We start from the raw sequence: 25,523 nt of genomic DNA on the forward strand, positions 1-25,523 counted from the left end.
CTGTTCACCAAAGCTGTGTTTATTTGATCATAAATACAGTAAAACAGTGAAATATTATTATACTGTAAATCATCTGTTCTCTGTGTGAATATACAGTAAAATGTAATTTATTCCTGTGATCAAAGCTGGATTTTTTTGACATATATTTATATTTATATATATAAAGCTCCTGCTCCGGCTCCTGTGTGAACCTGTCTGCAGATCTGCTCCAGTGTGAGGTGTGTGTATCATAAACACACCCTGATCTGCACACACACACACACACGGCAGGAGTTTCACTGCAAGAACATCATCATCACGTCCTTCCTCTGAGACACTGGATCTGACCTTCATCTTCATCACCATGGGGAAGCCGGTAAGAACGACATCAGGCTCATTTTCATATTCATATTCACGTCTGTAATTGTAAACACAGGCTGAGAATATTTCCCGTTGATCCCAGAAGTGATTCCTGCTGAAGTGTGTGTGACAGTGCTTATTATTATCCAGAACTACTGCTCAGATTCTCTACGGCAAAGTTTTATTTCCTGGAATGAATCAACAGAAATATGAAGATGATTTATGATCATCTGAGGTCTGGGCTTCTGCACTTTGATTTGCTGTAGTTTTGATGTTCAGTTGTTATATGTGTTAAACACACGGATGTTCAGAGTCAGATGCATGTCTCCGACAGCCGCAAATCTGGACCACATCAACTCCAAAACTATAAATCTGTAGAGGACATTAAACTCTGCGCAGCTGTCTATTCAACAGCTGACTAAAACATATCATAGAATTATCAATGCATAAATTAATATTTACATAGAATTATTTACATAAGTTTAAAATTAATTTAATGTCTAGTACCAAAACATTTGGATCGAAACATTCTACTTTTATTTCTTTTCTTTTTCAAAGATTTTTTCCTTCATTGGAATGAACAAAACTTGGTAAATGTGTTCTGAATGGTTGCTACTCGGCTACTGTTAGGGTATTCTGAGTGGTTGCTAAGGTGTTGCTAAGCAGATGCAATGTGTTCTGAATGGTTGCTACTCGGCTACTGTTAGGGTATTCTGAGTGGTTGCTAAGGTGTTGCTAAGCAGATGCAATGTGTTCTGAATGGTTGCTACTCGGCTACTGTTAGGGTATTCTGAGTGGTTGCTAAGGTGTTGCTAAGCAGATGCAATGTGTTCTGAATGGCTGCTACTCGGCTACTGTTAGGGTATTCTGAGTGGTTGCTAAGGTGTTGCTAAGCAGATGCAATGTGTTCTGAATGGCTGCTACTCGGCTACTGTTAGGGTATTCTGAGTGGTTGCTAAGGTGTTGCTAAGCAGATGCAATGTGTTCTGAATGGCTGCTACTCGGCTACTGTTAGGGTATTCTGAGTGGTTGCTAAGGTGTTGCTAAGCAGATGCAATATGTTCTGAATGGTTGCTACTCGGCTACTGTTAGGGTATTCTGAGTGGTTGCTAAGGTGTTGCTAAGCAGATGCAATGTGTTCTGAATGGTTGCTACTCGGCTACTGTTAGGGTATTCTGAGTGGTTGCTAAGGTGTTGCTAAGCAGATGCAATGTGTTCTGAATGGTTGCTACTCGGCTACTGTTAGGGTATTCTGAGTGGTTGCTAAGGTGTTGCTAAGCAGATGCAATGTGTTCTGAATGGTTGCTACTCGGCTACTGTTAGGGTATTCTGAGTGGTTGCTAAGGTGTTGCTAAGCAGATGCAATGTGTTCTGAATGGTTGCTACTCGGCTACTGTTAGGGTATTCTGAGTGGTTGCTAAGGTGTTGCTAAGCAGATGCAATGTGTTCTGAATGGTTGCTACTCGGCTACTGTTAGGGTATTCTGAGTGGTTGCTAAGGTGTTGCTAAGCAGATGCAATGTGTTCTGAATGGTTGCTACTCGGCTACTGTTAGGGTATTCTGAGTGGTTGCTAAGGTGTTGCTAAGCAGATGCAATGTGTTCTGAATGGTTGCTACTCGGCTACTGTTAGGGTATTCTGAGTGGTTGCTAAGGTGTTGCTAAGCAGATGCAATGTGTTCTGAATGGTTGCTACTCGGCTACTGTTGGGGTATTCTGAGTGGTTGCTAAGGTGTTGCTAAGCAGATGCAATGTGTTCTGAATGGTTGCTACTCGGCTACTGTTGGGGTATTCTGAGTGGTTGCTAAGGTGTTGCTAAGCAGATGCAATGTGTTCTGAATGGTTGCTACTCGGCTACTGTTAGGGTATTCTGAGTGGTTGCTAAGGTGTTGCTAAGCAGATGCAATGTGTTCTGAATGGTTGCTACTCGGCTACTGTTAGGGTATTCTGAGTGGTTGCTAAGGTGTTGCTAAGCAGATGCAATGTGTTCTGAATGGTTGCTACTCGGCTACTGTTAGGGTATTCTGAGTGGTTGCTAAGGTGTTGCTAAGCAGATGCAATGTGTTCTGAATGGTTGCTACTCGGCTACTGTTAGGGTATTCTGAGTGGTTGCTAAGGTGTTGCTAAGCAGATGCAATGTGTTCTGAATGGTTGCTACTCGGCTACTGTTAGGGTATTCTGAGTGGTTGCTAAGGTGTTGCTAAGCAGATGCAATGTGTTCTGAATGGTTGCTACTCGGCTACTGTTAGGGTATTCTGAGTGGTTGCTAAGGTGTTGCTAAGCAGATGCAATGTGTTCTGGATGGTTGCTACTCGGCTACTGTTAGGGTATTCTGAGTGGTTGCTTAGGTGCTGCTAAGCAGATGCAATGTGTTCTGGATGGTTGCTACTCGGCTACTGTTAGGGTATTCTGAGTGGTTGCTAAGGTGTTGCTTAGCAGATGCAATGTGTTCTGGATGGTTGCTACTCGGCTACTGTTAGGGTATTCTGAGTGGTTGCTAAGGTGTTGCTAAGCAGATGCAATGTGTTCTGAATGGTTGCTACTCGGCTACTGTTGGGGTATTCTGAGTGGTTGCTAAGGTGTTGCTAAGCAGATGCAATGTGTTCTGAATGGTTGCTACTCGGCTACTGTTGGGGTATTCTGAGTGGTTGCTAAGGTGTTGCTAAGCAGATGCAATGTGTTCTGAATGGCTGCTACTCGGCTACTGTTAGGGTATTCTGAGTGGTTGCTAAGGTGTTGCTAAGCAGATGCAAATGTGTTAATTATTTCATTTAAAGTAACGAAAATGTTTCTTTTTCTGGTTTTAGTTTTATATTGTAGTATTTCTGATGATTTCACAGAGAGAGAACAGAGCAGATTCAGTTCTTATCTAATGTTTCAAAATAAGCGTTTGATAGCAGTAACCTGAGGAACTCTGCGCTGGTAAACCCACGTGTGTGTGTGCGTGTGTGTGTGTGTGTGAAAGAGAGAGAGAGTGGGCGTAACATCTGAAGCGGTGACTAGTTGCATGTAACCGGCTTTATTTCTCCAGCATTTAATTGAACACAGCAGCTTTACTGGGACAGACAGGAAAGGAATAGTGTAAAATGCATCATCTAATTGAATTTAATCTGTGAAGTGGCAGAAACCCATTTTAACATAAATGAATAAACTTCATGTCATGTGCATTTGTCAGTCATGCATAAATGAAACTGTGTTGTGTTGTAAATACTCAACAAGTTTTATATATTTATTATCAATCACATTTGATCTAATCAGATGAATGCATGTAATTGAACAGATTTATGCTGATTCTAAGCCATTTGAATATGAAATATGAAGGCATTTGAAAATGCCTTGTTGATGCAAGAGGTCAGAGGTGAATGGGCCGACTGATTCAAGCTGATAGAAGAGCAACTTTGACTGAAATAACCACTCGTTACAACCGAGGTATGCAGCAAAGCATTTGTGAAGAAGACACAACACACACAACCTTGAGGCGGATGGACCCCACCGGGTACCACTCATCTCCACTACAAATAGGAGAAAGAGGCGACAATCTGCAAGAGCTCACCAAAACTGGACAGTTGAAGATGGAGAAATGATGAGTCTCGATTTCAGATGGTAGAGTCAGAATTTGGCGTAAACAGAATGAGAACATGGATCCATCATGCCTTGTTCCCACTGTTGGGCTGGTGGTGGTGGTGTAATGAATGTTTTCTGGGCACACTTTAGGCCCCTTAGTGCCAATCGGGCATCGTTTAAATGCCACAGCCTACCTGAGCATTGTTTCTGACCATGTCCATCCCTTTATGGCCACCATGTCCCCATCCTCTGAATTGGTTTCAAATTGGTTTCTTGAACATGTCAATGAGTTGACTGTACCAAAATGGCCGCCACAGTCACCAGATCTCAACCCAATAGAGCATCTTTGGGATGTGGTGGAACGGGAGCTTCATCCCACAAATCTCCATCAACTGCAAGATGCTATCCTATCAATATGGGCCGACATTTCTAAATAATGCTTTCAGCACCTTGTTGAATCAACCCACGTAGAATTAAGGCAGTTAGGGGGTCAAACACAGTATTAGTGTGTGTTCCTAATAATCCTTTAGGTGAGTGTGTATGCTATTCAGAAACTGAGGCTTTGTTTGAGTGCAGAATGTCGTTCCGGACACAAAGCGGTTAAACTTCAGCTTGAAGTCGACGGCTCATCCGTTCAGTCTCCTTTTCACGGCCTGTTGTAATCGCGTGAAGTGAATGCAGTCTGGCATGAGTTCAATGCAAATGAGCGCTGGGAACGAGAGTCTCCAGACACAGACTCGCGCTGTCTGTCCTTCTAGTGTGTGTGTGTGAGCGCAAACGCTGAACCTCTGAGACAAAACACAAAAACAGACAAAAACACAGAGCTTTTCCAGCATCTGGGAGATTTGATGAGGCTGAGGAACACGTTTAGCTTCTGCTCTCGGTGGAGGTGTTCAGGAGATGCTGGACAGGAGGAGTGCGGATGATCATCACACACTCTTTTCACTTTTAAAAAACCTTTAGCTGATAATTTACTCGCCCCCGTGTCATCCAAGATATCCACGTCTTTCTTTCTTCAGTCGAAAAGAAATGAAGGTTTTTGATGAAAACATTCCAGGATTTTCTCCATATAATGGACTTCAATGGGGACCAAACGGTTCAAGGTCCAAATGAGTTTCAGTGCAGCTTCAAAGGGCTTTAAACGACACCAGACGATGAATATCAAGGACCCTTTGAGTCATGAATCGAAAAAAGATTTGTTCATTTTGATGAACGAGTTTGAACAGGAGAGTCACGGATGCGCATCACAGAACAGAGCAAGGCGAGCATTTGTGCTTATATAAAACTTAAACTTTGTTATTTATTTATTAAATGAGCGATCGTTTCGCTTGATAAGACCCTTATTCATCATCTGGAATCGTTTAAAGCCCTTTGAACAGTTTGCACTGAAACTGTCTTTTGGACCTTGAACCGTTTGGTCCCCATTGAAGTCCATTATATGGAGAAAATCCTGAAATGTTTTCATCAAAAACCTTCATTTCTTTTCGACTGAAAAAAGAAAGACATGGACATCTTGGATGACACGGGGACGAGTAAATTATCAGCAAAAGTTTTTTTTTTTAAAGTGAACTAATCCTTTAAAGCATCAAACTGTTTTCTTTCTGGGATTCGCCTCGGGGTTTGTTGTAAATGACCGTAAGTTTCAAACCTCATGGACTTCTACATTAATTAAGCCTGAACTGGTTTCCTTTTTGAACTTCTGATCATTATAGATGCAACTATTTTATTATTTTTTATTCATAATTTTTCTAATTATTTGTGAAATTTACTTGCAATGAAAGTAAATCCTTCAGTGAATGTTACAATACAGCATAAAAATGCATGCACAAAAAAAAATGCTCTATTAAAATAGATGATGTAGTGTCATATACTGATGCTTTTGACATTTCGTCTACATCCAACGCACACGGCAACCCTTTAGCGTCAATATGAGACGCAGATATATATAGGCCAGAAGGCGCCTCCTAGTGGTCTAACCCTATAACCGAACAAAGCTCTCTGCGTGTTATATTGACGCTAAAGGGTGCCGTGTGTTGAATTTAGACGAAATGTCAAAAGTTTCACTATATGACGCCCTAGGATAGGATGAGAACATGTTGGCATTTCTCAGTAGTTTTTCCAGCACATCTGAATTTCACGGGCAGCTTTTTATTGGCATTTGACTCACAATAGAGTTGGGCTCTAATAAACATATTATGGCACACTCTAATAAGCGTAAAATTGCACTGCACAAAAAAAAATGGATAGGGTTTTGTACTTTTAAAAAACTAAATAAAATAAGATTATTTTAAAAAATCCCCGTTGATTTGCATTATTTAAAAGTTCACCATTCAAATTTGCATACTGAATTCTGATTGGCTTGCATCTGTTTAACTGATAGATTGTGTGTCTAGGCTGAAAAATTGAACATTGAATTTATCTAAAACTTTATTTGTGCAAACAGTGATCTTTCCTTCATGCAGCTCCATTGCATTTGCAGGAAGAAATGTGAACTGTGGCTTGAGATCAACACTGAGCGTCACTCCCATTAACTCTCCCTTCACAAAAGACAGATTTCATGATCTCATCTGGGATGGACGTGGACTCTCAGCTGCAATGGGCCTTGCACACACACACACACACACTCTCACACACACACACCGTTTGAGGTAGTTATGGTTGTGTGGACGGTTCTCGACGAGACTTTGGTTTGTGTTGCTGTGGTTTGGCTGAAGGTCTTCGGACAGCTTTAGTGAGGCTTGGAAAAAATGCTCGATCTGGGCACAGATCCACAGATCCTGCATTTGCGCTCGAATGTGGAACAATCAATCATTATCACAATCCATATCAGATGCTGGAGGTCTCCGTCACACTGAGCTGGACGGGCAGTGTTATCTAAGCGGAGGACCGCGAGCGAGGACGAGGAGTTTCTGTTGAACTCGCCTGACTTCAGATTCCAGCATTCTTCTGTGTTACCGCAGACTGGGAGAGAGCCGATCCCACAGCACACACACACACACACACACACACACACACACACACACTGACTGGAAACACCAACGCTTTTACACAGAGCAGAACAAACGTTTGTTTAGTAGAGGCGGTCGAGTTTCTCTGGAGCTCATAAACCGGCTCAGACTGCGAGTGTTTCCTCACTTCTGGCGTTGTGGAAATAACACACACACACACACACACACACACACACTGTTCGATTATCCCCATCACATCTCAGATTTAGACAACATCCTGTGGTTTAATTAGTTCATTTCACTTTAGTGCATGTATATTTATTTATTTTGCATCATTTGACGTTTATAAATTAATAAGAGGCAACATTTCGAGTGATAATTTTGCATGTTGAAAACTTTATAAGTTTGTCGTTTAAAGATGTTTTATTTCATATTTCGATTACTATCTTGTGTTAATGTTGACAGTCTGAGTCAAATCTGATGCAAGGATGATAAGAAGTTTCAAATGCGAATTTGATGTGAGCTTCATCTAGAGATGGTTGACCTGTGAGTGTGAATGAAGCTCGGCTGTGAAAGTGAAGCTGAAGTCGTTGAATGTGTTGCTCATTCGCACTAATGCTGGAGAGAGGAAGAGCAGAGCACGGAGAAATGCAGTGTTGAATATCATCTTCCAGAGACACTCGCCTGTCGACACACACACACACACACACACACACACACTGATCGACAGCCGTGGGATCACACTAAACTGATTTCTCCGTGTGGTCTTCCTGTCATCATGTATTAAAGTGAAGAAGAACTAGAGTCTGTGTTTTATCACGTGTTCTTCATCTGGTTAAAACTTGTTGCATGTAGGAAACACTTTTTAATTTATTAACATTAGGTAACATAAACTAGGCTACTAGAAATGAAACATAATTTTAAAGCATTTAACAATTAACTAATGTTAATTCAACATTTAATGACGGTTTATCATAATGAAAAGTTGCGTAATGTAAAGTTGCGGCCCTCTGGCGGTCAGATGGTGAAACTGCAGGAATCTCCCGCGGAAGAACATTAATTGTTTGTTCTTCGGTTCTGCAGCTGAATCTGTCCCGACTGCTTTTCGCACATTCTCATTAATAACAAGTTATTGTTTATATAGGCTATATCAAGTAGAGGAGGAGCTTTAATGAGCTCGAGCTGACATCAACTAACAATGAACAGTTGAATTTTTATTAACTCACTTCAACAAAGATTAATAAACAGGAGCTTTTCCACAGTTCACTGTGGGCATGTCGAAAACCGCTTGTGATAAAAATGTAATGCCACGGATCCCTATTCGAAGACTAGCTATTTTCATGTAAAGATTTGATTTATACTGTGACAATATGACAAAGTTTAAAACAATGATAATGTATTTCCTTCTAATCTGTTTTATTATTGATTTTTTTTTTACATTTAGTTTAATCTTATTATTTATTTATTTATGTATACGTTTATATCGGACCCCAGTTTGAAACCCCGCCCACGCGGTCACACGGCCCGCCCCCGCGCTCTGATTGGCTGGTTCGGCTGTCCGTCATGAGGCTGTTAGAGATGCAGAAACTGAAGCGACACACAGACTGAAACACAGCGAAACATACACACAGCGGCTCTTTGACAGGCTGAAACTGGACACTGGCCGAAACTCTTAGCCGTTTGCGCACTGTTATCAGACTTCATCATGTCGCAGGTAAGAAGAAACACCGCATTCCTTCAGCTGTGGGCTGTTGTTTCAGTCAGTGCTTTATTGAGGACAGACATGGAGTTCTGAGGAGTTCTGTTGCAGATTCAGTCTGTGAAAGTCATTATTAAGTCTCTGGACTTCATCAGTGGATGGACAGAAAGAAAAAAAGAAAGAAAGAAAGAAAGAAAGAAAGAGCGAGCCTCGGATGTCTTGAAGTAATTGGTGAAGTTTATCTCGGGACATTCCTCTTCTTTATAACAGATGTCAGTGTTAAGACTCATTCTGTCCTCAGTCCACATCAGCAAATCATCATGACGAAACATCGCGTTTAGCGCCAGAAGCTGGTTTATTTAACTGCATGCTATAAAATATGTTGTTATTAGATACATCTAAATATTTGTCATTGAATTACATGCAAACATTTTTTTTTTCATTTTTCATTCCGGAAACATGCAAGTATACAAACATTCAGGAGAACATACGAGTTAAAAAACAAAAACATTTGTAGTAAAGTCAGATATCTATGAAGTAATAAGAATCACTCGCATACAAATGAAGAGGACACATAAAATACAAGGATAAGAAGAAAATAAAAGATTAAGTAGCCTATATTTTTATAGGGAAACAACACGAAGATAATCAGAAAAAAACATATATGACAGAAAGCTGGTTAAACCTGAGCCATTACAAAATAATATTTTATTTTGTTTCAGGAATATATCACATTTATTATTGCTAGTTACACTAAATGCAAAATACCAAATCATAAAATAATTCGACTTGACAAGTAAAACTCTTCAAGGTAATGCAGTGTTATGGTGGAAATGATGTGTTGGTTGTCAAAGACTTTAATGTGAAACTTCATGTGAAAATCCCTCAAACACCAGTTGATCAAAGACTGATGAAGTTGTGTGTGCAAAACATGGAGACCCGCAGCATTCAGCATCCGAGTGAGACACTGACATATTTCTGCTGAGATCAGGAGGATGTGAAAGAGCATGTGATCATTTATCAGACTCTGCCAGTGATCCTGCCAGTGATGCTGGATGTGATCCTCCAGTGATCCTGCCTGTAATCCTGCTAGTGATCCTCCAGTGATGCTGGATGTGATCCTCCAGTTATCCTGCCAGTGATCCTCCAGTGATGCTGGGTGTGATCCTCCAGTTATCCTGCCAGTGATCCTCCAGTGATGCTGGATGTGATCCTCCAGTTATCCTGCCAGTGATCCTCCAGTGATGCTGCATGTGATCCTCCAGTGATGCTGGATGTGATCCTCCAGTGATCCTGCAGTGATCCTGCCAGTGATCTTGCCAGTGATCCTGCCAGTGATACTGGATGTGATCCTCCAGTGATCCTCCAGTGATGCTGCATGTGATCCTGCCAGTGATCCTCCAGTGATGCTGCATGTGATCCTCCAGTGATCCTGCCAGTGATCCTCCAGTGATGCTGCATGTGATCCTCCAGTGATGCTGCATGTGATCCTGCCAGTGATCCTCCAGTGATGCTGGATGTGATCCTACAGTGATCCTGCCAGTGATCCTCCAGTGATGCTGCATGTGATCCTGCCAGTGATCCTCCAGTGATGCAGGATGTGATCCTGCCAGTGATCCTCCAGTGATGCTGCATGTGATCCTCCAGTGATGCTGCATGTGATCCTGCCAGTGATCCTCCAGTGAAACTGGATGTGATCCTCCAGTGATCCTGCCAGTGATTCTCCAGTGATGCTGCATGTGATCTTCCAGTGATCCTCCAGTGATGCTGGATGTGATCCTGCAGTGATCCTGCCAGTGATCCTCCAGTGATGCTGCATGTGATCCTGCCAGTGATCCTGCCAGTGATGCTGGATGTGATCCTGCCAGTGATCCTGCCAGTGATGCTGGATGTGATCCTCCAGTGATCCTCCTGTGATCCTCCAGTGATGCTGCATGTGATCCTCCAGTTATCCTGCCAGTGATCCTCCAGTGATGCTGCATGCGATCCTGAAATGACCCTCCAGTGATCCTGCAATGATCCTGCCAGTGATCCTGCCAGTGATCCTCCAGTGATGCTGCATGTGATCCTCCAGTGATGCTCTAGTGATCCTCCAGTGATGCTGCATGTGATCTTCCAGTGATCTTCCAGTGATCCTGCCAGTGATGCTGGATGTGATCCTCCAGTGATCCTCCTGTGATCCTCCAGTGATGCTGCATGTGATCCTGAAATGACCCTCCAGTGATCCTGCAATGATCCTGCCAGTGATCCCGCCAGTGATCCTCCAGTGATGCTGCATGTGATCCTCCAGTGATGCTATAGTGATCCTCCAGTGATGCTGCATGTGATCTTCCAGTGATCCTCCAGTGATCCTCCTCCAGTGATGCTGCATGTGATCCTCCAGTGATCCTCCAGTGATCCTCCATGTGTTCAGGATCCTGAGCTGATCAGAAGCTGTGGATGAAACTGTCTGCCAGTGTTCCTCCAGTGTTTCTCCAGTATTTCTCCAATGTTTCTCCAGTGATTCTGCATGTGTTCAGCATCTGGAGAGCTGATCAGACTCTGTGGATGACACTCTTCCCAGCATTGATCTGTTCATAGACTGGCACTCGCTCGGCTTCAGTGTCAGGGTTTCTGAGGGAACTGTGGAAAGATCGATCTGTGAGATCAGGCCATGTCAAGTGACTAGTACAGTAAATAGGGGTGTCACAATATATCACAATACAAAAAAGCATCAATGTGCACGACACGACACCGGACTCACGACTCATGGCATCAGGATCACAGTGACCAGAGCTGGCAGAAGTGTGTGTGTGTGTGTGTGTGTGTGTGTGTGTGTGTGTGTGTGTGTGTGTGTGTGTGTGTGATGTTGTGCAGTCTGTCAGTGCTGGTCCTCAGGCCACATGTGTGTGTGTGTGTGTGTGTGTGCGTGTGTGTGTGTGTGATGTTGTTCAGTTCGTCAGTGTTGGTCCTCAGGCCACATCTGTGTGTGTGTGTGTGTGTGTGTGTGTGTGTGTGTGTGTAATGTTGTGCAGTCCGTCAGTGCTGGTCCTCAGGCCACATGTGTGTGTGTGTGTGTGCGTGTGTGTGTGTGATGTTGTTCAGTTCGTCAGTGTTGGTCCTCAGGCCACATCTGTGTGTGTGTGTGTGTGTGTGTGTGTGTGTGTGTGTGTGTGTGAGATGTTGTGCAGTCCGTCAGTGCTGGTCCTCAGGCCACATGTGTGTGTGTGTGTGTGCGTGTGTGTGTGTGTGTGTGTGTGTGATGTTGTTCAGTTCGTCAGTGTTGGTCCTCAGGCCACATCTGTGTGTGTGTGTGTGTGTGTATGTGTGTGTGTGTGTGTGTGCAGTCCATCAGAAACGAGCTGCTCTGAAGCTGCTATTAAAAACACACTCTCACAGCTCGTCCTCGATGAGAGAGAGAGAGAGAGAGAGAGAGAGAGAGAGAGAGAGAGAGAGAGAGAGAGAGAGGGACGAGTGATACTGCAGACGAGTCACGGAACACATTCTATTTATGATTCATATTTAATAAGTGTCACTAATGGGAGTTTGACCTATATCTCCAAACCTGTCAAGAACATGCTAATCATATGTAATAATAATACACATATACAATAAACATATTTTGCACTGGAATATTTTATTTATATTTTAGCATTTTTTGGACAATTAAGCAAATTTTCACTCAAATTCTCATTAGTATACAAATACGCAGATATATTATTTTAAATTGTAACATCTGGTAGTTGATGTTTGTACTGCAATAATTTACGCTTTAAATGTAAATTATAATTAAGATTTATATGAATTGAATTCTATATATCATAACAGTCACAGACAGGAAAAAAGCAATGCTAAGGTCAATCTAAGGTCATGTGTCCAAACAAATTCTATGATATTTTGTAACAAATCCATCTGTCACTTGGTATTATGGCTTATATAAAACAATATTTGTTCAGTGTATCCGGGGGGAAATCTGCTGTTTTTGCATTTCTCTCTTGAGCCTGTCATGTGAATGGGGCTTTTTGTTGGACTCCGGTTTGTGGTTCGTGGTAATATTAATTTAACATTAATTTATTTGAAGGCATTTTTATATCCGTGTAATATCGGCCTGAAGCAAAACCAATCGACTGGACAGAAGGAGAGGAGGAGGAGAGTCGAGTCTCTTTCATCAGTATATAGAGTTTGACAGCAGCTTTACAGGAGATTACAGTAACAGAGAGTGTTTGGACTTTACAGCAGATCTAGAATACAGTTACTGTCCAGATAAAGTTAGTTTTGAGTTATTAATTTCATCTAGTTTTGAACTGCCAGAGTGTGTCTGCTTCCCGGACAATGTTAGGAAGATTGTTCCAGAGTTTTGGTGCTAAATAGGAACAGGATCTCCTGCATGAACTACAGTAACTGTCCCGCATTTGTCAATGAGAGCATATGGCGTAATTTAGATATACTTTTAAGATGGAAAAATGCGGTTTTACTGCTGGAGAGGAGAATAAGAGAAGAGGAGATGAGAGGAAGGAGAGGAGAGTTTTATTCCCTGTCAGATCCAGCATTGTGTCTTCAGAAGAGAAGCTGATGGACGGACACCGACTCTCTCCGAACTCTTTCCACTCTTCCTCTAGGCGGAGTCGCTTTTCCTGGAATTATCAGGCAGCTTTTCCTGTTGTGCTGACTTTACTTACTCTCTCTCGCTCCCTCTGAGTCTCTGCGTGTTTATTAGGGATGTACGATTCACCAAAGAATCATTCTTTTGAGTCGAGTCCGCTCATGAACCAGTTCACAATACCGCACTCAAAATGACTCGGTTAAAGAATCGTTTTGAATCGTTACGAACGGATCTTCAGTCAATTCCTCTTTCGGACTCTTCATAGTGAATTTTTTGTTTGCTTTTTGTCAAACATTACGATAAACACTGAGGTCATAACATATATACATTTTAGTGCTTGTCATAGTTAATTCTGCGAATTAATAATTTGAACAATTTTACTATCTATACACATGCCTTTTAAATATATGGTAATTATATGCTAATATTAAGATCATTAATACTTTCACATTGTACTTGCCACATTATTTCACATAGTATTGTCTTTTAAAATATGATTTCCACAATATTTGGTTATGCAACGTACAGTCAACAGTTTTTGATAATTCAGATTTTGATAATCATGCAAGGATTTGATTGATAATTTGCTGTATAATCGGCACATACGGATTATAATGTGCTGAAATATTTACAACTTCAACATGCAAAAGATGCTGAAAGATGCACATTAATTTTGTGAGATGGTTTATAAATAATTCTAGTATTTTCTATATTCATAATTTTGTTTACTGTTTAATAAAATATTTTGCATTCATTTGTGTCACAAAATAGGGATTTATTTATGTTGATATTGACTAAAACTCTTCCTTTCCAATTCAAGGAGGCGGTCTGAAGTGCTTTTATGATTTTTTTGTTTGTTTTGCTGAATATTTGCTGCAATAACTTGAACTGACATCAATGTAATTATAATAAACTTCTATAAAAAGCTTCATGGTTAAAAAACATGGAAACATAAATATATAAATAAAGTCTAAATCTGAATATTTACAAAGACTATATAACACTAAAATAACTCTGATATGCTTTTTTTATTGAATACAAAATCTCAATACAACAAAATGGCATAAAGAGTCAGAACAGAGGAAGAAAAGGCATGATAAAATAAACATAAAATACCTACAATTAAATAATTATAATTACAATAGAATATAATTCAAATAAAGTTCATAATAAATACTTCACCAGATTATGTAATTCAAATAAATTACAAAGTTGCACTGCATTTTGATTTTTTTCATTGTAATGCGAGTCAATTCATTATTCATTTTTTTTATTTCTGAATATAATACAATATGTACATTTATGTATACAATATTTAGCCAATAGTCCGATATGCTTACATATTTATTTGAATGTTTCAGAAATACCGCGCCGTGTACGCGATGACGTAAAAGCATCACAGAATCTGGTTCACTGAATCGATGTGTTCGAAAGAACCGATTCGCGGAAATGGGTCGGACTTCCCTCTGTAGTGTGTGCGAGTGTGTGTGTGTGTGTGTGAGTTCAGCGTCTCGCTCTGGCAGTGACTTTGGATTAAGCGTGTTATGTGGGAATGAACCATCTGGAATTCTTGCTCTTCCACAAGAGCTTTTCTCCGAACAAAACAAGCTTTCTGAAATCTGAACAGAAGTTCTGGAAATGGCTGTGAAGCGCGAAGAGAAGCGAAATCCATCGGTGGGTGAAACACTTCTGCGTTACTGTAGTGTGTGTGTGTGTGTGTGTGTGTGTGAGTGACAGCAGACTGTAGTGTGTATGATACTCTGTATGATTCTGTCTCCGTGTATGTCCCGCTATCATGTGAAGCATCGCGTTGCTCTCAGCGGGTTTGGGAAACTGTTTACTTTACTAGGTTTAAAGTTAATTTCTGTGATTTTAATAATTTTGTTCCGCTAAGTCAATGAATGATTAGAGTAATAGAAGATTGGGTAACACTTTAATTTACAATGGCATTGTAGTTACTGTAGTAGCTAATAATAATTATAAATTATGAATAAGCATGCAACAAACCCTATTGTGTGTACATGTAGTTAATATTACTCAGTACTGAAGTGTGTAATACAGTGTTACAAAAACACCCTAAAATAAAGAGTGTAAGCGAAGATTGTTTTTGGTCTGTTGCTCTGAAGGGATTTTAAAAGTTAAACATTAATTCCTCCTGATGCTTCGATTTAATACTGTTTAATCCTTACATCTTACTCATGGACATAATAATAAACTAATCTTATGATTAATGATCTTTTATGGCTTCGTTTAGAGTAGAAATGGTGTGCGCTGCTGCTGTTTGGTCTTCACATAATTCATTTCACATGCATTTCCATAATTTATTATACTGTGTTATTGAGAGTTCTTGGCTCTGTTATTCTAAAATGTGAAATATGAAAGCAGGGGCATATTTGTGTGCATAATTTTGATTAAAGGAAGGTTGATGTGTATTCCATAAAATGCATGATTTATTTGAACTTCTTTACTGTGGTTTAGATTGGTAGATTCGTCACATAATAAACGAAGGTCATTGTTTACTGAAGGCAACTGTTTCTGTGCACATTTTTACAGATATTGTATTAACTTCAAACAATCGGCCTTTTGTTCGGCGATGGCTTTGGAGCAGTAATTACTGGATCTTCACAGGTCATCACAGCTTCATAATGAGTGTGTGATGGGGATGCGTGTGATTGAGTGTGATGGACATCCGTGCATCTGCTCCCGAACAAAGAGTCGCGGTTCTGCTCGGCTGAGCCGTCAAGCTCATATTATAATATTACACAATCATAAACACAATGCTATAACCGGCCTGGTGCTTTAATGACATGCATTTGTGGCTGTTTAATAGTTTAGGAAATATCAATTAATTTCAGATAATACATTAAATGAGTCAATAGTTGTCAGTCACTGGTTCTGTCTATTTTTAAGTTGTCCAACAATTGTAAAATTGTTTGCTTCGAAGTTGAATTTTGCTTGGTTTTAAAATCTTAGTTATACACTATAATTCATCTGTGAAAATATTAGGTTGCTCCCACCAGATATAATCAATTAACATAAAATTAGGGTACTATTATGCAGTTTTAAAGGATGCTAACAAAAGATTTACTGCATCTAAGGTCAAAAAATCAGCTCTTCCTCTCAGTGTCTGAAACGCTTCGATTAAAGATTCAGTCTCTCTAAGCCCCGCCTCTCTGAGAGCTGCTCTGCTGTGATTGGTCAGAGAGCAAACGCTCATTATCAGCTCTTGATCACAGTGATACGAACAGTAACGATGGCGTGGGTTTCACCGTATTAATCTCAGAAAACAGCGTCTCCTCGACACGAACAACACGAACCGAACTCTTCCAGTGTCAGAGACACTAGTGTTTGAGGGGCGGGGCTAAGAGATGCTGCTCAGCCAATCAAGACCACAGGCTGGCATTATGCTAATTTCAGTAGGAAGTGAGACTGACCTTTGAAACAATTCCCAAACTCAGCTTTATTACACAATACAAGAAAGGGAATGACCTAAAAAGCATAATAGGGGGACTTTCAACTTTGTCTTCATTAAAAGTGAAAGTATATAAGGAACAAGTATGTGCAAAATATTGACCTTGTGAAGCACCTCGGATCATCCAGAACTGAGATATTGAGGATTCCCGAAACGTCCGTATGACTAAAATTTGTCCGGTGGTTTTGCAAGACCAATAATACATAGTTAAGCACTCAAAAATAATGAAGCAATCTTTATTTGGCCACGTGAGATGTATTGAACGCATTCAGTAAGAGTTTTAGATTTAAAATGAATGTGGATTCTCATTTGATGAGATCTCTTCTGAAACACTGGAGCATTTTCCTGTTACTGGGATCTTATCTCCGGAGGAACATTGGAGTAGTCGGATAAAGAGCTCTCACTTTAGCTTTTTCTTTCCTAAAGCCTATGATTATCAAATATAAATGAGTCATGAAAGCTTTGAGTGGTTTGTGAGGCGAAATACACCGCCGCTCAAAAAGTGGAGGTCGGCTAAAAGAAGTCTCACCAAAGCCAAGGCAGTGTTTAACTGATTGATCCAAAATACAGTAAAAAAGTGGAATATAATTAGAATTTAAAATAGTTGTTTTCTATGTGAAGTGTAATTTATTCCTTTTAAATAGTATCTTTAACATTATAAATGTCTTTACTGTCACTTTTGATCAGTTTTCGTGTTTGGATGTGTTTTGAGTCATCGGTTCACATATGATGATTTGAAACATTTATGATTATTATCAATGTTCATTTTTTTTCAGGATTCTTTAATAAATAGAAAGTTCAGCATTTATTTGAAATGTAATCTTTTGTATCGTTATAAAAGTCTTCACTGTCACTTTTCACCAGTTCAAGTGCTTGAATGGATGTGTTTGAGCAAAAGTGAAGCCGTCTTTGATTCCTCCACAGACGGCTAAACGGCTTCCCTGGGTTTCGCTGGCGTCCCGATCGCTTCACTGAAGATGGACACACTGGAGTCGGAGTTGACTTGCCCAATCTGTCTGGAGCTGTTCGAGGATCCTCTTCTTCTGCCCTGCGCCCACAGCCTGTGCTTTAACTGTGCTCACCGGATCCTGGTGTCCCACCGAAGCTCATCCGACGAGTCCAAACCCGTCTCCGCTTTCCAGTGTCCCACCTGCCGGTATGCCATCGCCCTCGACCCGCAGGGCCTAGACGGGCTCAAGCGCAACGTGACTCTGCAGAACATCATCGAGCGCTTCCAGAAGGCCTCGCTGAGCGGCCCGAACTCCCCGAGCGAGACCCGGCGCACGAGCATGAGTTCCCCGGTCCAGTGCCAGTTCTGCGAGACCGACCCGCCCCAGGAGGCGCTGAAGACCTGCGTGACCTGTGAGGTCTCGTACTGCCAGGAGTGCCTGCGGGCCACGCACCCTAACAAGAAGCCGTTCACGGGTCACCGGCTGACGGATCCGGTGCCGGACGCTCGGGTCCGAGGACTGGCCTGTGCCGAACACGCGGAGGAGAAGGTCAACATGTACTGTGTGACGGATGAGCAGCTGATCTGCTCTCTGTGTAAACTGGTCGGGCATCACCGAGAGCACCAGGTGGCGGCGCTGGGGGAGCGCTTCGACAAGCTGAAGGTGAGCCGCACTGGGGAAATACAGTAAAAATCTCAAATAAAACAAAAAATACAGGTTTTATCCGATTGTTTCAGAGGTGTTTTGTGATTAATATATCAATATGACTATAAAATATTAATAATAATACGCTTCGACAAGCTGAAGGTGAGCCGCACTGGGGAAATACAGTAAAAATCTCAAATAAAACAAAAAATGCAGGTTTTATCCGATTGTTTTAGAGGTGTTTTGTGATTATATATCAATATGACTATTAAATATTAATAATAATACGCTTCGACAAGCTGAAGGTGAGCCGCACTGGGGAAATACAGTAAAAATCTCAAATAAAACAAAAAATACAGGTTTTATCCGATTGTTTTAGAAGTGTTTTGTGATTATATATCAATATGACTAAAATATTAATAATAATACGCTTCGACAAGCTGAAGGTGAGACGCACTGGGGAAATACAGTAAAAATCTAAAATAAAACAAAAAATGCAGGTTTTATCCGATTGTTTTAGAAGTGTTTTGTGATTATATATCAATATGACTATAAAATATTAATAATAATACGCTTCGACAAGCTGAAGGTGAGACGCACTGGGGAAATACAGTAAAAATCTAAAATAAAACAAAAAATGCAGGTTTTATCCGATTGTTTTAGAAGTGTTTTGTGATTATATATCAATATGACTATTAAATATTAATAATAATACGCTTCGACAAGCTGAAGGTGAGCCGCACTGGGGAAATACAGTAAAAATCTCAAATAAAACAAAAAATACAGGTTTTATCCGATTGTTTTAGAGGTGTTTTGTGATTAATATATCAATATGACTATAAAATATTAATAATAATACGCTTCGACAAGCTGAAGGTGAGCCGCACTGGGGAAATACAGTAAAAATCTCAAATAAAACAAAAAATGCAGGTTTTATCCGATTGTTTTAGAAGTGTTTTGTGATTATATATCAATATGACTATAAAATATTAATAATAATACGCTTCGACAAGCTGAAGGTGAGCCGCACTGGGGAAATACAGTAAAAATCTCAAATAAAACAAAAAATACAGGTTTTATCCGATTGTTTTAGAAGTGTTTTGTGATTATATATCAATATGACTAAAATATTAATAATAATACGCTTCGACAAGCTGAAGGTGAGACGCACTGGGGAAATACAGTAAAAATCTAAAATAAAACAAAAAATGCAGGTTTTATCCGATTGTTTTAGAAGTGTTTTGTGATTATATATCAATATGACTATAAAATATTAATAATAATACGCTTCGACAAGCTGAAGGTGAGACGCACTGGGGAAATACAGTAAAAATCTAAAATAAAACAAAAAATGCAGGTTTTATCCGATTGTTTTAGAAGTGTTTTGTGATTATATATCAATATGACTATTAAATATTAATAATAATACGCTTCGACAAGCTGAAGGTGAGCCGCACTGGGGAAATACAGTAAAAATCTCAAATAAAACAAAAAATGCAGGTTTTATCCGATTGTTTTAGAAGTGTTTTGTGATTATATATCAATATGACTATTAAATATTAATAATAATACGCTTCGACAAGCTGAAGGTGAGCCGCACTGGGGAAATACAGTAAAAATCTCAAATAAAACAAAAAATGCAGGTTTTATCCGATTGTTTTAGAAGTGTTTTGTGATTATATATCAATATGACTATTAAATATTAATAATAATACGCTTCGACAAGCTGAAGGTGAGCCGCACTGGGGAAATACAGTAAAAATCTCAAATAAAACAAAAAATACAGGTTTTATCCGATTGTTTTAGAAGTGTTTTGTGATTATATATCAATATGACTAAAATATTAATAATAATACGCTTCGACAAGCTGAAGGTGAGACGCACTGGGGAAATACAGTAAAAATCTCAAATAAAACAAAAAATGCAGGTTTTATCCGATTGTTTTAGAAGTGTTTTGTGATTATATATCAATATGACTATAAAATATTAATAATAATACGCTTCGACAAGCTGAAGGTGAGACGCACTGGGGAAATACAGTAAAAATCTAAAATAAAACAAAAAATGCAGGTTTTATCCGATTGTTTTAGAAGTGTTTTGTGATTATATATCAATATGACTATAAAATATTAATAATAATACGCTTCGACAAGCTGAAGGTGAGCCGCACTGGGGAAATACAGTAAAAATCTCAAATAAAACAAAAAATGCAGGTTTTATCCGATTGTTTTAGAGGTGTTTTGTGATTATATATCAATATGACTATTAAATATTAATAATAATACGCTTCGACAAGCTGAAGGTGAGCCGCACTCATGAAATACAGTAAAAATCTCAAATAAAACAAAAAATACAGGTTTTATCCGATTGTTTTAGAAGTATTTTGTGATTATATATCAATATGACTATTAAATATTAATAATAATACGCTTCGACAAGCTGAAGGTGAGCCGCACTGGGGAAATACAGTAAAAATCTCAAATAAAACAAAAAATACAGGTTTTATCCGATTGTTTTAGAAGTGTTTTGTGATTATATATCAATATGACTATTAAATATTAATAATAATACGCTTCGACAAGCTGAAGGTGAGCCGCACTGGGGAAATACAGTAAAAATCTAAAATAAAACAAAAAATGCAGGTTTTATCCGATTGTTTTAGAAGTGTTTTGTGATTATATATCAATATGACTATAAAATATTAATAATAATACGCTTCGACAAGCTGAAGGTGAGCCGCACTGGGGAAATACAGTAAAAATCTCAAATAAAACAAAAAATGCAGGTTTTATCCGATTGTTTTAGAGGTGTTTTGTGATTATATATCAATATGACTATTAAATATTAATAATAATACGCTTCGACAAGCTGAAGGTGAGCCGCACTCATGAAATACAGTAAAAATCTCAAATAAAACAAAAAATACAGGTTTTATCCGATTGTTTTAGAAGTATTTTGTGATTATATATCAATATGACTATTAAATATTAATAATAATACGCTTCGACAAGCTGAAGGTGAGCCGCACTGGGGAAATACAGTAAAAATCTCAAATAAAACAAAAAATACAGGTTTTATCCGATTGTTTTAGAAGTGTTTTGTGATTATATATCAATATGACTATAAAATATTAATAATAATACGCTTCGACAAGCTGAAGGTGAGCCGCACTGGGGAAATACAGTAAAAATCTCAAATAAAACAAAAAATACAGGTTTTATCCGATTGTTTTAGAAGTGTTTTGTGATTATATATCAATATGACTATTAAATATTAATAATAATACGCTTCGACAAGCTGAAGGTGAGCCGCACTGGGGAAATACAGTAAAAATCTAAAATAAAACAGAAAATACAGGTTTTATCCGATTGTTTTAGAGGTGTTTTGTGATTAATATATCAATATGACTATAAAATATTAATAATAATACGCTTCGACAAGCTGAAGGTGAGCCGCACTGGGAAAATACAGTAAAAATCTCAAATAAAACAAAAAATGCAGGTTTTATCCGATTGTTTTAGAAGTGTTTTGTGATTATATATCAATATGACTATTAAATATTAATAATAATACGCTTCGACAAGCTGAAGGTGAGCCGCACTGGGGAAATACAGTAAAAATCTCAAATAAAACAAAAAATACAGGTTTTATCCGATTGTTTTAGAGGTGTTTTGTGATTAGTATATCAATATGACTATTAAATATTAATAATAATACGCTTCGACAAGCTGAAGGTGAGCCGCACTGGGGAAATACAGTAAAAATCTCAAATAAAACAAAAAATACAGGTTTTATCTGATTGTTTTAGAGGTGTTTTGTGATTAATATATCAATATGACTATAAAATATTAATAATAATACGCTTCGACAAGCTGAAGGTGAGCCGCACTCATGAAATACAGTAAAAATCTAAAATAAAATGAAAAATACAGGTTTTATCCGATTGTTTTAGAAGTGTTTTGTGATTAGTATATCAATATGACTATAGAATATTAATAATAATACGCTTCGACAAGCTGAAGGTGAGCCGCACTGGGGAAATACAGTAAAAATCTCAAATAAAACAAAAAATACAGGTTTTATCCGATTGTTTTAGAGGTGTTTTGTGATTAATATATCAATATGACTATAAAATATTAATAATAATACGCTTCGACAAGCTGAAGGTGAGCCGCACTGGGGAAATACAGTAAAAATCTCAAATAAAACAAAAAATACAGGTTTTATCCGATTGTTTTAGAAGTGTTTTGTGATTATATATCAATATGACTATAAAATATGAATAATAATACGCTTCGACAAGCTGAAGGTGAGCCGCACTGGGGAAATACAGTAAAAATCTCAAATAAAACAAAAAATACAGGTTTTATCCGATTGTTTTAGAGGTGTTTTGTGATTATATATCAATATGACTATAAAATATTAATAATAATACGCTTCGACAAGCTGAAGGTGAGCCACACTGGAGAAATACAGTAAAAATCTAAAATAAAACAAAAAAATACAGGTTTTATCCGATTGTTTTAGAGATGTTTTGTGATTATATATCAATATGACTATAGAATATTAATAATAATACGCTTCGACAAGCTGAAGGTGAGCCGCACTGGGGAAATGCAGTAAAAATCTAATACAAATTGTGATTGCGATATAAATGTAATTGTGATTTGAAATTGTTGTGCTGCACAATATAAGAGGAGTTTCAAAATGTACATTTGATTCCATTTTAAGAGATTGATTAAACTGTTAAACTTTAATGCGTTCATTTAATTACCACCATTTTTGACATTCAGATTACTATTAATTCATCAAAGACAAGCTCATAAAACCACATCTTTATGTTTTTATTTTTATTTTATTTTTTATAAATCTGCTCCTGACATTTTGGCTAAAAAAAGCTCCTTCTATTCCAGGTTTTCGGGCTACAATCTCAATCTCAACATCTATTAATGTGCCAAGATTCTAGTTCGCTTGCCAACTTCTAGAGTAACACACTTTTTTTTTCTTGGCAGGACAATTTTTTAAATATTTGTCTTTTATCATATATTGCATGCCCACGTTTTATAAAAACAATAAGCCCCTCCAGGCTGTGAAATAATCACTGTAACATAAATCATAAAGTGTTTCTGAAACTCACAGTTATGAGTGCAGAAGACGAGACGATCCTGGTGATGTATATATATATATTTACATTTGTTCTGTAATGCTATACATCATATTATATAATATAAGAACATGAAACGTTTTAGAATAAAGAATACAAAACACAACTGGGTGACAGCGTGAGGGCAGATCCTGCTGCGTGTCACTGATGCGTCATGTGACCTACTTTACAGGGTCACTGAATCCAGCATGGGTGGACACACACACACACACACACACACGCCTGATCATGCCGTCGGACGAGACGCTTACATTAGCGTGGGTCGACACATGCACGCACACACACATTTACGCTCTCACACGGACACACACGCACTCTCTCTCTCTCTCTCTCTCTCTCTCACACACACACACACACACACTAAAGCCATTATAACTGTTGTGTATTCTGATAAATAATAGACGGAAGGTTATATTTACTGCTGGAACATTTCAGAGCCTAAAGTGTGTTATAAAACATTCAGACGCAGCGTTTCTGACACGCGTCAGACTCCAGAAAACACTCTTCTATTAACACACCAAACGCTGTGAATCTGGAGTCACACACTTTCTTATCATTTGAATAAATGATGTTGATCTAATCTAGATGTTCATTTGACTGAGTGCTGCAACACACACACACTGTTGTCTCTGCAAGCGTCCCGTCACACTCTCGCCGGGAGACCGTCCGGGAGTGGAAAGTAATTGGAAACGGATGAAAAAGGGAAGTCAGGCGTTTTCCTCTTTTTGGAGAGTGTGTTCGGCTCTACAGCTTTTGTCCCGTTCCTTCCTGAGAAAACCCGATGTTTGGGAATGAGTGAAGCGAGTGGAAGCTCAGTCACACACACACACACACACTCATAGTTTCCAGCTGGGGTTTTGTCAGATGCTTGTACTCGGTCTGTGCTTTCAGAGCAGATTTTCGAGTGTGTACAGCAGGAATATCAGAGTTATTTGTAACATGCACATTTAAAGTTCTATTTCTCTGTACTAATATATGAACAAGACCTGTGGAATTCAGAACTACTTCATCTGGAGTTTAAAAACCCAGAAATCTGATTAAATGGAGCTCAAACAGAGACCTTAATTAAAGTCTCATGTAAAACAAAAGTCATAATAGAGGTGATCGTTCAGAAAGAGGACATCTAACTTTTCTCAGAGTCGTGATGTGTGTCAGGCTCTCCTAGAACAGGTTCTCCTGCTTGAATGTTGATTAAAGCTTGTCAGGAACGCTCTGTTTACTTCCTGTCTCAATGAAGCCCCTCCTTCTGAAAGCACACTGAGCTCTGATTGGTCGGCTGGAGTAGTGTGTTGTGATTGGTCGAGCGCTTTGAGTGTGTTTGGGAAATGCCCCGCCCCTTTCCATAACCGCCAGTTTAACACACTACTAACTAACTCAACCAGGCCCCGCCCCTTTATTCTGCGCATTAATTATTATAATGAGGAATATTGAGACGTGTTCAAACTCAAGATACACTGGAGGCGTTTCAGGAGTTCAGAAATAGAGGAGAACTGGAACAGCAACATCACACACTGAACACAGAAAAGATGAAGATCTCATTAAGATCTGATCTGAGAGTGAGTATATAACTAAGCACTGTTGGCTTTGCTCTGAGATGTCAGTGTTTTCTGCTTAAAGGACCCCATTTTGAAGCGTCTCTAATGCCTGCTAACAATAGGAGGTCGACCGTTCTCCCTCTTTTCTATGGCTCTTCTTCACACCTCTACATGTATTGCATAAATGATTCAGTTTCAGATAAAAGCCTCTATTTTCGTTCAGGCCGAGGCTCTCTGAAATGCTGTGGCCTAAAAAACTTGCTGTGAGGGATTTGAGCCATGTGGGATTTTCCTACTTTCTATTATAATAGAAATCCTCAATGCTTTTAACCCTCATCCTTCTGTAACGCATCTTTTGTGTATTTGTGGTTCGAGTGCGACAAAGTCTTGGGGTCTCAGACTCTCTGATGAACACTCAATTCTTTGAATTATTTCATAAAAATATTCCGGGTCAAAATGAGGATGAGACGTACTGTATATGATCACTAATGTAATACTAGTTAGTTGTTCAGTTTTCAGCAAATGTCTCCTGAGGGTGAATCATGCATGCTGTCATGTCTACAAGCGTATTATTATCAGCAGTGAGGTTCATTTACAGTGTGTTGCACATCTACAAACGCCCCTGAA

General features: G+C 39.0%; 1 protein-coding gene across 6 annotated transcripts in view; it reads left to right on the plus strand.

The window, feature by feature from the left end:
* mid1 (midline 1) overlaps positions 1 to 25,523 on the plus strand; it is a 42,875-nt gene that overhangs the window by 1,507 nt on the left and 15,845 nt on the right. For 4 of the 6 annotated variants that reach the window (XR_016169362.1, XR_016169363.1, XR_016169364.1 and 1 more), the window contains exons 1-2: positions 14,599 to 14,804; positions 17,527 to 18,215. Coding sequence is in view for 3 of the 6 variants with exons in the window: in XM_039671440.2 (XP_039527374.1) it covers positions 17,580 to 18,215 (636 nt within the window). In the remaining 3 variants the exon portion in view is untranslated. Of the gene's footprint in view, positions 1 to 166; positions 356 to 8,402; positions 8,564 to 14,598; positions 14,805 to 17,526; positions 18,216 to 25,523 lie in introns of those variants that run through there. The other 2 variants (XM_039671441.2, XM_039671442.2) reach the window with 2 other exon arrangements.

The sequence above is a fragment of the Pimephales promelas genome, chromosome 7 (assembly GCF_988280905.1).
Source record: "Pimephales promelas chromosome 7, fPimPro1.hap1.1, whole genome shotgun sequence".
NCBI classification, from domain to species: domain Eukaryota; kingdom Metazoa; phylum Chordata; class Actinopteri; order Cypriniformes; family Leuciscidae; genus Pimephales; species Pimephales promelas.